The 14011-nt window shown below is 29.9% G+C and overlaps 1 protein-coding gene across 1 annotated transcript; it reads right to left on the bottom strand.

Annotated features, from left to right (window-relative positions):
* Nucleotides 1-7788: 7788 nt before the first annotated feature.
* Nucleotides 7789-10370, bottom strand: LOC107420173 (3-ketoacyl-CoA synthase 10). The gene is made up of 3 exons (XM_016029071.4): nucleotides 9930-10370; nucleotides 9184-9812; nucleotides 7789-8535 (listed from the first exon to the last, which is right to left on the bottom strand). Exons 1-3 carry the CDS (start codon nucleotides 10338-10340, stop codon nucleotides 7941-7943), a joined length of 1635 nt encoding a protein of 544 aa, XP_015884557.3. The 5' UTR covers nucleotides 10341-10370; the 3' UTR covers nucleotides 7789-7940.
* Nucleotides 10371-14011: the final 3641 nt, after the last annotated feature.

The raw sequence follows: 14011 nt of genomic DNA, 5'->3' as shown, positions 1-14011 counted from the left end.
TTCATGACCTAATAATTATAACAGCATCGCATTAAGCTTGTAAGAGACACTGACAGTCCCACGTATTCTCCTTTGTTTAATTGGTATTAACTTTTGTTTCAAGAATTTTATAATTTCTCTTGCTTTCTCTCTATCCATCGATATTATATCATGCACTAAATTCTTTTTTTAAAACAAAAAAATTGGGAGGGAAATTTTAGCACTAAACATGATTAATCCATGACTAAAAAATAATAAGTTATTTTTATTGCTATTTATATTTATTGATGTAATTAATGGGTATTCGATCAGATTTTGAATAATTATTGTCACGTAGGACCAATAACTATGTATCTCTAATTATGTAATTAAATCTGTATTAATGTGCTCAACTTCAACTAAAATCTGCATTAACTAAATGATCAAATTATATTTATTGATCATTAAGCTTTTACAGAATTTATTTTTTCTAAATAAGATTTTAGTATATCATTAAATTTAAATTTGATCATTTTTTAATTTTACATCATAATTAGTTGATCCAAATAGCCAATAACAAAAACTTAATATTAAAATTATCTTATCTTGATAGAAACCTAATTGTATATGTATATATATTTATATATATATATATATATATACATAACAAGTATTTCAATTATTAAAAAGCCAAAATTGAAGAAGTTAATGAGTATTATATATAAACATATAATTTGGCTATTATAGGTGAACTCTTAGCATATAATTATAATGATCAGATGATCATGATTAGCCACATCTGTTATAAATCTTGTGTATATATATATATATATATTTTGTCTCACTATGTAGATATCAGTATTTTGTTAAAGTATCATATATAATTTAATAGGATTACATGTAGTTAAAACTTCTTATTATATATGTAATCAGATGAGAAATACACATTATCTGTATTTTAACAAACTGTAGATATTCACATGTTAGAACATATATATATATATATATATTTTACAACATAAATTACATGTTATCAGCATATTTTTGTGATGATCAGATCTTGCATGACATGGCATCTAACAGCCACATGTCACTTCGTGGTGTGGCTTAGTATATGAGTTTCCACGTTTTTGTTATGAAGAGTCTGACCGTACCCAAGAAAAATAAATAAATAAATAAAATTCTGTACCATACGGTGAATTTTAACTAAAAATATATAGCAAACGTGTAAAGTAAGGAAACATCCAAGTAGAGAGGAAGAAACTTAACGGAAAAGTCGTTTTGAATTTGGAACGATTTAAAAACATCATACTTATTGGAGTTGGACTAATAATTAAAGTTGATCGGTACATGTAAGAAGCCAAGTTCTTGTCCAACGACTGCCAATATCCGATTTAATTAGTTAGTCAACTCTCAGCAGAGGTCAATTTGATCGATTGCACATACATTCTACAATTTTTAGTTTCAAAATTTTATTTGCCTAATTAATTTGTTGCTGCAAGCTTGCTTGGTTTATTTTGTTGTGCATTTCAAGTTTAGTCTGGATCAAAAAATGGGGGGTGCTTCACAATATAGTCAATTCCCTCTGCAGAGGTCAATTTGATTAATTGCATATGCATTCTACAATCTTTAATTTCAAAATATTATTTGCTGAAATTGATTTGTTGCTCCAAGTTTGATTGGGCATTTTTGTTGTACATTTCAAGTTTAGTCTGTGTCAAAGATGGGGGATGCTTCACAGTAATTTTCAGGGCAATTTCTAGTATTTTCTCATTTAAATAGAACGAAGTTCATGATTTCGATGGTTTTGTTAGCTCTGCTGCAGATTAGAAAATGATTGTATAATTTTTTCTTTTCCTGATTTGTAGGGTCCATATATACTCACTTTTTATTTTTATTTTGGGTAATAGTCCATATACACTCACCATTCACGCACCGGGAAAGCAATTGAAATCGATGCGCAACTGAGCAAGAGCCAGCTTATTTTACAATGCTGTTGTTTCCATGAGATTTCTTACCACCTAATAAAATATTACCAAAATAATTAATTTCACAAACCAACAAATATATCAATTACTGTCTCTCAAAGAAAGATGGAGATCATGAGGAAAATACTGTGCTAGTTGTTGATCAACTGGCTCATGAGAAAAATGTAGAGCAGCCGGCCCACAAGGATATATATGATTAACTTTTTCACTTTTTTCCAACCCTGAGAAAGAAATCAGCCAGCTGTGGCCGGTAGGTACTTGTCGTCTTCTCAGCTATAATATATATATAAATACGTATATATGTATATATATATATATATATATGAACAGATGAAATTATATTCTAAAGTTCCAAACCTGCGTCGTACTTTAAAAGCAAAAATCTAATATTTCATGCTAGCAGGGTGTATAATAAGTAAGTTGACTTGTCAACAGAACATTTAATAGATCAATTTTGAAATAAAAGAATATTTATGAAGAATAATTGTAAAAGATACAATAATTATATTTGATTAGATATGTATATATATATATATATATAATCTATGTGAATTGATAATTATAAATGGTTTTTTTTTCATAAATCTTTTACTATATCAAACTAGTTAAATATATTTAATATATTTTACTACAAAAATTATACATAATATGTCTTAATTAAACTTATAGTAAAATTAATTAACAATTATTAGTAAAAAAAAAAAGAAAAATATATTCTTAGACTTATCTTTTTCTTTCCTTGGTAAGATTTTTTTATTATTATTATTACAGTGACCAATGACCTCGCCCTAGAAATCGAAATGGATAGATATATAATTTAATCCACCAATGTTACTGCTCCAAGAAAATATTAAACATGGACAACTCACTGGAGGAAAAAAAAAAAGATCATGTGCATGTACGATGAAAAAAATTTGACCATAATCGCAACAGCATGTCAATAATAAGCCAATAATACGTAGAGAAATAATTATTTTGGAAGTTTGATTTTGCTTTTCGTTCATATGTTTAATTAATGAATGCTATTTCTAATTATGTGATAGTGATTATTGACTTATTATTCGAACGGGCGTTGTATAACTTATACCAAGACTTTCTTGCAAGTTGCATGTAAAGAGACAACCATGGGTGCACTTGGAAATGTACATATGCGGAGGATGAATAATCTGCGCTAACTAAAGAAGGGTTTGAAAACCGACTAATAACGTAGATTTCTAGTTGTAAGTTGTTTTAAATCTGTGAGGAGGATGTGAGAGGTACAAACCGTATACCATTTCTTATAATATATATATATATATATACATATAGTGAATTCTATATTATGGACGATCTGCATATAAATCGTATTCAAAATTGATATTTTTTAAATAAAAATATCAATTTTAATATATAAAATATACAGTAAAATCGATAATTTTATTAAAAAAATATCGATTTTGGATGCATTTATATGCTAACCATCCACACCATATAAAATTTATATATATATATATATATATATGATAGCCCATGGTCACAGATTAGTGTCTTTTTTAAAAATTAGGTATTATATCAAAAATAAATAAATAAATCTAATTGCCACCGAGAGATCATCATCTTATAAAAGTATATTAAAGCTAATTTAAATCTGTCTACTATAAGTTTGAACTTTTTAATAAAAAAGATATTTCAACACGTCTTGCTAGTTTGTAGATGGATGGTACGGAAAAGTGGAATATTCAAACTTTTTTTTTTTAATATGAAAACTATTATTTGTATACTTTCGGGCATAGCCAAATTATTTATTTTCTTTTTCAGTATATTGGCCAAGCAATATTAAAGTTTTACAAATTTCTTGAACAAATCTGTTTTCACCGAACATAATAGCTACGATGGTGACAAACTTGTCACTGTCATTGAATTTTCAAGGACAATTCCAGCTTAATTAAAATCTTCAACAACCAATATTTGCCATTAATTTCCCCATTACTCTGTGTTTCCTTTTAATTTCATGATTTCTAAATTTATTTAATAGGTTTTGACCTTTACCGTAAAAAAAATAATAAAAAACTTTTAAAAAAAAGTAATTGACTTGAGACATGTTTGGTAGAAGCGCGCATAATTTTGGGTCGTAAAACTCGTCGCATTTAATATATAAGTCAGCGCACCGCGTATGTGATTTTCGTCCCTTTTTTTCAAAAAAAAAAAAAGTACCTGATTTTGGTCCTTATTCACCAAAAAGAAAATGTGATTTTGGTCCTTATTCACCAAAAAGAAAATGTGATTTTATTTACTTATTTATTTATTGACATTGGAACTTTATAATTTTCAATTTGAACAGTCTACAGCCGAAAATAAAGAGGGATTTTTCTTCACTATAGATATTCAAGGATGTACGGACACGATTAAATTGTTCTGGTCAAAGTTGACGAGAAAATTAAAATTTAAAATTGTTTAATTTATTTTATTTTATTTTATTTTTTAGATCTTTTAGACTTGGTAGTTTCAGTCTCTCTCTTTTTTTTTTTTTTTTTTGGTCAGGTTCAGTCTTTTTTGTTTGCTAATGCATAATTGATGATCAAGTATATACATATACACACACATATATAGGAGTGACAGACACTAAAAAATTTGTGCAGGAAACAAAAAGATATCAATTTCTGATAACTCGTAATTAATTAATACAGCAAGAGCCCTCTAACTATATATTTTGTTTTAATAAGCTTTCTTAAAGTTCTTTCATTTCTTAATTATTTTGTGCACTGATAAAAATTTTACTAAAATGAGTAATTATGACTAAATCAAAGTATGAACCTGAGAGAAAAACATACAAGCAAGTATATGTAAAAATTTATATAATGAATTAATTATTGGATTTCATCACATAAATATTGGAAAAGTTACTATTTGAATTTGATATCATGAGGAATTTATGAGAATAAACTATAAAGGATAATTATTTATAACCATAAAATCATGTAAATCTAACAACTGTAAATAATTATCCTTAACAATCCATCTCCATAAATCTTCACTATATAAAAATTGAATTACCATATATATTATATATTTTATATATGAATGATAAATGTGAAAATGAAAGAAAGAAAAGGAAAGGAAGATTTCAGTTATCTAAAATCTTTCAGAATTACAACGAATAGACAATAGAGCTCTAGATGTATATACAAATCTCCTGTCACTTGTAATTAGAGATAGAAACAGAACAAACATTTGAGAAACGAAATAATTTAAAAGCTAAAAAACTTAGAAATATATATAGGATTTATTATATTTTAATACCTTTCAGTTTACTTTTAAAAAATAATACATTTTAGTTTGGAGAAATTAAATTTTTGACTCTCAAATTTAATGTGAGTTAAAAAAAAAAAATCATAAACTTGAAGTAAAGCTCAATTTAAGTAACAAGTGTAAAACATATTTACCTTTATTTTTAACATAAAATTAAAATATGATAATATATATATATATATATACACAATTATTGATCGAACTATTAGTAAAACGAAAATTAAAATTTATTATATTTATTTAAATAAGAAACTTAACAACTTGGAAATATACTTTCTATGTGTTTTAATTTAAATTCAGTTTAATATATGTTTATATTAGATGGCCAAATGCCACCAATGATTTCTTACTGTTTCTTAATTTTATAAGTCGACTTAGAAGATCTACCATGTAAAAGGAAAATATTAAAAACGAGGGGGGGCCAATGGCCTCTGGCCTGTGTACAAGTGCACCTGCACTTTTAACACAAGGTTAATTATCTGATTACAGCTTTATAAACACAAGAGAAAAACTTATGTACTATGTAATTCCATACCATATTTATTAATTATGTTCCATTTAAATGTAATTATTTATAATCACACACAATGTTATAGATATTAAATTTACAAATGAAGTGTCCATTTATGAGTGGTTGAAAATTATATGAACAGTACAACAATTGTACATAATTTTTGTTCCCTCTGACAAACTGCAACTGTATAAGTGTTGCAACAAGATTACAGCTAGCTCTGCCAGGACAACTAACAGACCGAGGTGAAGTATGACGCGGAGATTTCATAAACAGTCTATAAATTCAAGACTTGAGTAGAGAAAGCGTTCCCACTAATTTAGATTGTGAATGCTTTCATGTAGTTTACACTGGGCGGCGGCCAGCTACATCATCTTAATTAATTTGGTTGCTAGTCAGATAAGCTGCAGGTTGTTTACTATAGATCTGCTTCTTTTTACACTTTTTTCTTTTTAATGTATTCTTCGGGAAAAAAAAAAATAAAAAAAATAAAAACCTTCTGTTATTCGGTAATCTTTTTCTTGGTAATGTTTGTTATTCGGTAATCTCTTGCTTGGTTCATGTGGTACTTTTAATCAATGGTATTATGAAAAAAAATAAAATAAAAATAAAAATCTTGAGCGGTTGCGATAACTAAGGAGTTGACAACTCTAGAATTTAAAAGAGTACCAACATTATTTTGCAATAAAAAAGATGTAGTGGAAATTAATTTTTATTGTTTTATTAATTTCATCGTAAAGTTTAGAACAAATGCATATATATATATATATATATATAATTTTCCATGGAAACATTAAACGTGCAAGGATTTTTATTAAAAACAAAAAACACAAAAAAAACAGTCGAGTGGTGGAAATGGTAGGAATGTCAGCTACTTAGCCTGGGAAGAAACATTTTGCTGACTATAAGGTGGACTTAAGTAGCCCATTAGACTAAAATCATATATATGTATTTGTTGATGAGAAACGGTTAATTAATTCAATGTAATACATAATTTTAGTGCATCTGGCAAAACATCCACGTACATACGTATATATAAAATAGTAGAACATAACAGTGATCATCTTTGACTGAGAGAATCAAGTTAAAAGGATCTGAGCTCCATTGCCGTTTTGTTTAAGGCTTGGTGCACTGCAAGTCTTCTCAAGCTATGTCTATGCAGTATGTCTATGACTACCCACAACCCACAAGCTTCAGAAGCATGGTTGTCGTATTGGTTTCAAGTGACAAGCTGCAGGTGCTAGATTTTCTGTTCAATGCTAAAGAGTTAGTTGAATGGGCCATTGGGAACCTGCCTAATAAAAGTCTCATGGGCTGGTTTTGTTAACTATAAGAATCAAGTCCAATACTACCATGATGGGCTGGATCTATCATGAGTATGAGAAACTTTTTATTTTATTTTATTTTATGTTTTTGGTGCTAAGACTCTAGAAGTGTATATATTACCCAAAAAACAGACTTTAGAAGCGTATGAGATTGATATAGGGCTAACTTTTGATTTTTTTTTTTTTTTTATTTTTTTTTTTTAATGCGAGCTCGATGTAGTTGGTATAGTGAAGAGGGTTGGACCTCAAATACGTGCATAATGAAATATTAAAGGTGCTTGTGGCGTGCTCTAAGTGTGTGGTATGCACAAGAATAGGGGACCAACCATTAACACTTATTTTCTTTAATATGTCCGCCTATATACATATAATGGAACTTAGCAAGCGACTATTCACCAAAAAAAAAAAATAAATAAGAAACTAAAAATAGCAAGAGAATTGGCCTTTTTAATTTTGCCCCCGTATATGTAGATGGTTCACCTTAAATTAGGTATATTTGGATCCAAAGTGCAGTTCTCAAAATAACTGTAGACAAACAAAACCCAACTCCCACAATTATGTGAACAACCTATGAAAGCAATGCGACTACAAATTAATTAAAGATGCCCACATGCCAAACTTTTTTGGTGAATCCACATGCCAAACTTGAGTTTTATATTAACGTTCTTACATTATAAAACAAGACAGAGGAAGGAGGTAGGCCAAGAGAACTAAGAGAGAGACATATAATCAAGGACCATTCATAGATTTAAATGAAAAGCTAATTAAGCATATACCTATATATATATATATATATAAATGTAGGTCCACCCATCAATACTATTGTTTTGAGATGGAGTTAATAATAAAACAAGACCAGAATAAGCTTCCTTAGTGATGAGGCAATGGGTATCTGTCAATGCTATCGAGCCACGGATTGTTCCTGGAAGGCTTTCTAACCCTGCGCATGGACCTCCAAACAAGGCTATTGCACTTGAACCCTGACCCAAATGCCAATTGCCAAACCCGATCCCCTCTTCTCACCCTCTCTTTGGCTTCCAAATATGCCAATTCATACCATATACTGCTACTTGAAGTGTTGCCAAAGCGGTGAAGAGTCATCCTGGAGGCCTCCATGTTCCTATCGCTCAGCTCAAGGTTTCTCTGCAGCTCATCCAGCACAGTCTTACTCGCTGCGTGCACGCAGAAGTGCTCGAATGCTAGCTTGTAGTCTGGAATGTATGGTTTCTTGGAAGCTGAGAGGGATGGTTGTGAATTACCACCGACTTCACCTCCATTTCCAGTACCTCCAGACAAGTGCCTCCAAACCAGTGTTGCAAAGAAGAGAAGCTGCTCAGAGAATGGTAGCACAAGAGGTCCTAATGTGGTTATGTTTGTTTTAAGAGCGTCTCCTCCAATTTCCACCAGATCTTTGCTCACTTTTAGCCCTTTGAATCTTTGTTCATCTTCCTCCTGGTACACACACCTGTGTCCAATTGAACCAATTAATCCAACACTGAAATTTAGACGCTAAAAAAAATATTAAAAAGAAATATGAAAATTAAGTGGTCCTGAATCTCATCCTGATGTCATTGATTGGGTGGATATAACATAAATGGTTAAATTTGTTTCGAATTGAACTGGGCAACAACCCCATCTTGCCCTCTTCAATACAACGTGGTCCTTTTAGGTGTACACCATTTATCATGATGCACATTTCCACATGCCTGAAATGTCCAAGTCCAACCGCCTCCTATTTATTATTATTATAAGTGGAAGTACTCCATGGACCATCTATAGCTAGTTTTTCCATTTTGACTTGTTGGGCTAGGGCCCAAAATTTCTAAAGCTCTTTTTGGTGACCAATAATAGTTGGATTGGACCAGTTTATGTGTCTTTTTTGAAATAAGGTCCATAACCTATTTGATAGTCTGTTCCAGTGACCAGTCAAAACCCGAAGTAGCTAAAAATTTGTTAAATCAGAAATGTTTAAATGGTACTTTCAGGATCAGAGTTTCACTAAAAACACATAAATAAATAAATAAAAACCAAATTTGCTACTGATTCATTAACTCCAATTAGGAACGAAATTAAAAAGCTTGATGAATAAATGAAGCAGAAGGAAAAACCAGACCTGAAGCTACGGTCATCGGCACCTTTATGGGTGCGAACAATGTGTTCAAGGCGGTACTTGGCACGGTGGTAGTCCCGTCGGCGATTAGAGAGGAGTACGGCGGAGCAACCCATGCGGAAGAAACAGTTAGGAATGAGCATAGACCTGTCACTGCCAGGGTACCAATTATAACCAACCATCTCAGTGCTCACCACCACCGCATAGTTGTTAGGATTGGCTTGCAGCATATCTCTCGCCAAATCCACGGCTATGATCCCAGCACTGCAACCCATCCCTCCCAAGTTGTAGCTCAGGATGTTCCCTCTCATCTTGTAATGGTTTATGATCATAGCCGACAATGAAGGCGTCGGGTTGAAGATGCTGCAGTTGACTACTAGAACACCCACGTCCTTTGGACGCAACCGGGTCTTCTCGAAGAGCTCGTCCAGAGCACCGAACATCACCGTCGACGCCTCCGCTCGACCTTCTTTCATTGTGGCAGTATTGTCGTTCGACATGATCACCGACTTTGGGATGTAGGTTTCGTCGCCTATGCCGGACGAGTTAAGAATTCTCTTCTGGAATTCCAAACTCCCCTCGTCGAACTTACCCGATTTTTTCGCTAGTTCTATGAACTGCTCTTTCGATACCTGTTATTTACTATTAATAATTATATTGTTCATATAATTTTTACGTAGTATATATATTCATATGAATAAATTTTTTTGTAAAAAAAAAAAATTAATAACAATAATAAATTTTGACACCTTGAAATCGTCAATGGGGCGATAACATGCAAAATCAATGAGGTAAATAGAGCGTGGACGGGACATGAAGTAGACGGATAAAGTGAAGACGAAGACACCGAAAAAAGCAAGCACCGTGGCAAGATCATAGCGCGCATCTTCCCAGAGCTTCCTCCAGAGCTCCTCCCTGCTCAGACTCCCAACCTCAGCACTAAAAACCAGAACCAGGACTGGTATGGTTGCCAAGTATATGGCATGGTTTATGAGATAGTGGTAACCAAGCTTCACATACTTGAGGTTCACAGACTGGAGGAAGTCAGGCAAACGACGTCGCACTCTGACGGAGAATGTCAGAGAGCCGGCATTGGGACCGGAGGATTCAATCCCACGGTTGACGATTTCGGTGGATAGGAGATCTCGTTCATTAGCCATGACGGTGGAAAATAAATGGTGTGGTGGGAATAAGTCCATAACAAAGTTATATATGTGAGTTGGGAAAATGAAGGTGGGTGGAGAATAGTTAATGCGGACACCAACTAGACAAGGATCTAGTTGAGAGGCTTTCAACAGCCTTAAATTCTTCATTTAATAAAAGTGGGTGTGTTAGAGTTCAAAAAGGTGAAACGGCACTTCTCTTTCCTTTGCTGTTCCTCTGCTTTCGAATATATATATATATATATATATTAATTTCTTTCTTTTTTTTTTCTTTTTTTCTTTTTTTTTTTTTTTTTTTTACATTCATTTTCGATTGATAAAATTGTTAGATGGTGATCTTGTTCATGATATTATGGATGGATGACATGGAGAGTTAGTGAGCGTCTTTTGCTTTTCTTGTGAATATTAATTTTAAAGGTCAAAACCCCAGCAAAAATGGAAGCAGTTGGAAGGTGTTTTTGGCTCGTACTACTTTCCAAGCCATAGCCAATTAAGCTAGCTAACATTTTATTTCTGAAATACAATGCTATAATTTTGTGTTTGTTTTTGGGCTTCGGAAGAATAATCTTAAATTAATTGTTGGAAGAAAAACTTATAATGCTTGTGAGTTGTCGGCTTCAGCTAATAAAATTAACTTCCCCAAGTTCCGTATTATATGTATATTCAAAGATATGTTTGAAACAAATTGGATGATGCCTGGGCTATATAGCTCAATATCATATCAACCCAAATTCACTTCTTCAACTAATAAAACCTTCATTAATTTTGTGTTTTATTAGCCCGAGCCCAAAATATGTATAGTTGGTGAGGTTATTATTATTATCATTATTATTTTAACAATCTACTTCTAGATCTAGCTCAATGATAAATCCATTAAATATACACTAAAAAAAAAATGGTTGGCTACATTTCTGCTACCCATAACAAAAATCCTTCGCTAATGAATTAACTAAAGATTAAAAAAAAATAATAATAAAAAATGCAAATTTATGACATACCGATTAGGAATTTTTATTCTCCAAAGAAAAAGAATTTAAAATTCTTTATTTGAAATCCAAGAAGTTGACTCTTCAGCATAGGCCGTTTAAACTGACCAACTTAGATCGATTTTGATGGTTTGAGTTGCTTTATTCATATGGATTATATTACAATTATTAAAAAAACCGTTAATTTGGTCTGGATATCAGGTTAGACATGTAAAAATCATCCCATTCAACCCAAACAAAATATAATATAATTAAATAATTTTATATATACTATTTTCTATGTAAGCTTTTTTCTTGTATTTTATATATAATTTTTTATCATTATTCTATATATCTGTTTGGATGATGAATAGAATTTGGAAATCAAGATATATTTGGAAACTTTTCTTTTTTATTATTTGAATGGATATTATGTTTTATTAATATTTATTTGTCTCAACTCTCACAACAAGTATATGACCTAAAATTTAGAAATCAGAATTTGAATATAGGCTAAAATTTTGAAAATATGTGATTAAAATTATTTAAGAAGAAATAATAATAATAATAAAATTATTCAAGATCCAAATCCAAAGTTACTAAATTAATTGTGAAATATAAATAGTAAATATGTGACATTATTAAAATAGATTTTTTTTTTTTTTTTGGCATCTGTGAAAACATTGGTATGATTTGAAACCACCGACAGAGAACAATACCAACCATATTTATTGAAATTTTTATTTTTATTTAGGAATAGGAAAATTCGAACTCGGTAGACAGATTTCATCACCATGCTAGCTGCTTCCGAAAAAAATTTAAGCTTATAATCAATAACGGGAAAATGGCAATGAGAAGGTAGGTTAGCTTCTAAGAGCATTCTCAAGGGATTCTTTAGGTAAAAGAATATATTTTTTATAATAAAGAGCATTTTTTAAAATAACTAGTAAAATTTAAAAATGCTCTCCAACAAACTCTCTATTAGCTCTTTATTTTTATTTTTTCTATAAATATTTATTGTTTTACTTGTTTTACTTGTAGCTTCTCTCTGTTATATAAGTTAGTTACTTTTTAAATATTATAATAGTGGCATAGGAGAATGTATTACATTAATTAAATAAATATAATATTGAAATAAAAAGTAGTTTTGGCTTTTTACATTTGGAGAGTTAAACTAATTTTTTATATTAAAAAGTCAAAATAAAAAGTTCACTGAAATTCTTTCTTAAATGTTGTCTGTTTAAAATAAAAAAAATACCACATTTAAAAATTTTCTTAGAAATGCTCTAATCATGCTTGGCTCCGAACTTATCCAAAGTTAAAGAAACTGTTCAACTTGCACCTTACAGATAAAAATAACCTGTAAAGTCCATATGTCTTAAACGAGGCCAAGCTGGTTCTTCACAAGTTTTCTAACAGAATAATCACACAAATAAATGCACGCACATATATATATATATATATATTATTTTCTCATTCAAAGTATTCGAACCATTTTTGTCTAGAGGCCTTGGATTACATGTAAATGGATGCCTTCTACATGTAATCCTGATTACATGTAATTTGAAATCTAGCAAATAAATTTTGTTCAGAATTTTTTAAATGAGAGAAACACTAACGTATGTATATATGTACAATTTTACTATAAAATGTATGCATGTCAAAATTATATGTAATCTATTATATTTGACACCTAGTTAGCTAAGTTACGAATAATACATATACATATACATATATATATATATATATGCATACTTGTGAAAAAGGGAAAAAAAAAAAACACGTATTTTCCATATCGATTTCAATATAAAAATAATTGTATAGACTTGTTTAGATTATTCTTTTACTCTTCTAATTGTTTACCATTTTCTTTATTTTTTTAATATATTAAACTATTACTCTCTTACTAATAATTCATTTTTATCATGTATATTAAAAATAATTAATTTTAATATACATTTAATATTTGTTGTTTTAGTAAATTACAAATGTAAATATTGAATTCATAAACTTCATGTTTATAACATTTTTTGGTTGCATTTTTCTTCGTTGTTTTAAATAAATGAAACAATTTAATTCATGTATATACCTTTACACCGTATATAAAATTTTGTTATCCCTTATTTAACTAACTATGAATTTTATATATAATTATATAGCAGATTATATGTAATGGCATGCACATGTTTAATACCCTAATCGTTTATGTGTTTTGTAGCAAAATTTTATATATATAATATATATTATCATTTTTTTAATAAAATAAATTATCACGTTTGAGCCAATGTTATTTTAACAATTACTAGTTTAAGAAATTTATTGATTTTCTTATTTTTCGCATAAAATGATAATTTATTGATTTAGTAAAGAGAACAAACAAAATTATTAGTAAGCAACCTAAGGAGTGCTGAAGGAATCATATTAGTTTTATTGATAGTTTATTATATCTGTTAATATTGTTAATTATCTTACACAGCAACGTCTTTAAAAATAGAAACTAGTTTTTTCTCTTACATTTTTTTTCAATTTTTTTAATCATTATTTATAACAATTTCCTCTCACCTTGATATCTCAAACCTAAAACTAAGCCACGTATTAACTCTGCAGTTACATTTATGAAAAAAGAAAAGAAAACTAAAATACGATGCATTGAGTCAAATTTTTTATCAAATAAAAAATGTGTACTGATATAAGTTTCAAGCA

The sequence above is a fragment of the Ziziphus jujuba genome, chromosome 5 (genome assembly GCF_031755915.1).
Source record: "Ziziphus jujuba cultivar Dongzao chromosome 5, ASM3175591v1".
Taxonomy (NCBI): domain Eukaryota; kingdom Viridiplantae; phylum Streptophyta; class Magnoliopsida; order Rosales; family Rhamnaceae; genus Ziziphus; species Ziziphus jujuba.
This window is presented reverse-complemented; position numbering and strand designations above follow the sequence as displayed.

Bases quoted from the DNA above. Each gene is read 5' to 3' on its own strand.
- LOC107420173 (XM_016029071.4), bottom strand. From the start codon at position 10,340: ATGGCTAATGAACGAGATCTCCTATCCACCGAAATCGTCAACCGTGGG. The intron at 9,813-9,929 runs GTGTCAAAATTT...AGTAAATAACAG, and splicing joins GCCCCATTGACGATTTCAAG to GTATCGAAAGAGCAGTTCAT. The intron at 8,536-9,183 runs GTCTGGTTTTTC...AATTGGACACAG, and splicing joins GCCGATGACCGTAGCTTCAG to GTGTGTGTACCAGGAGGAAG.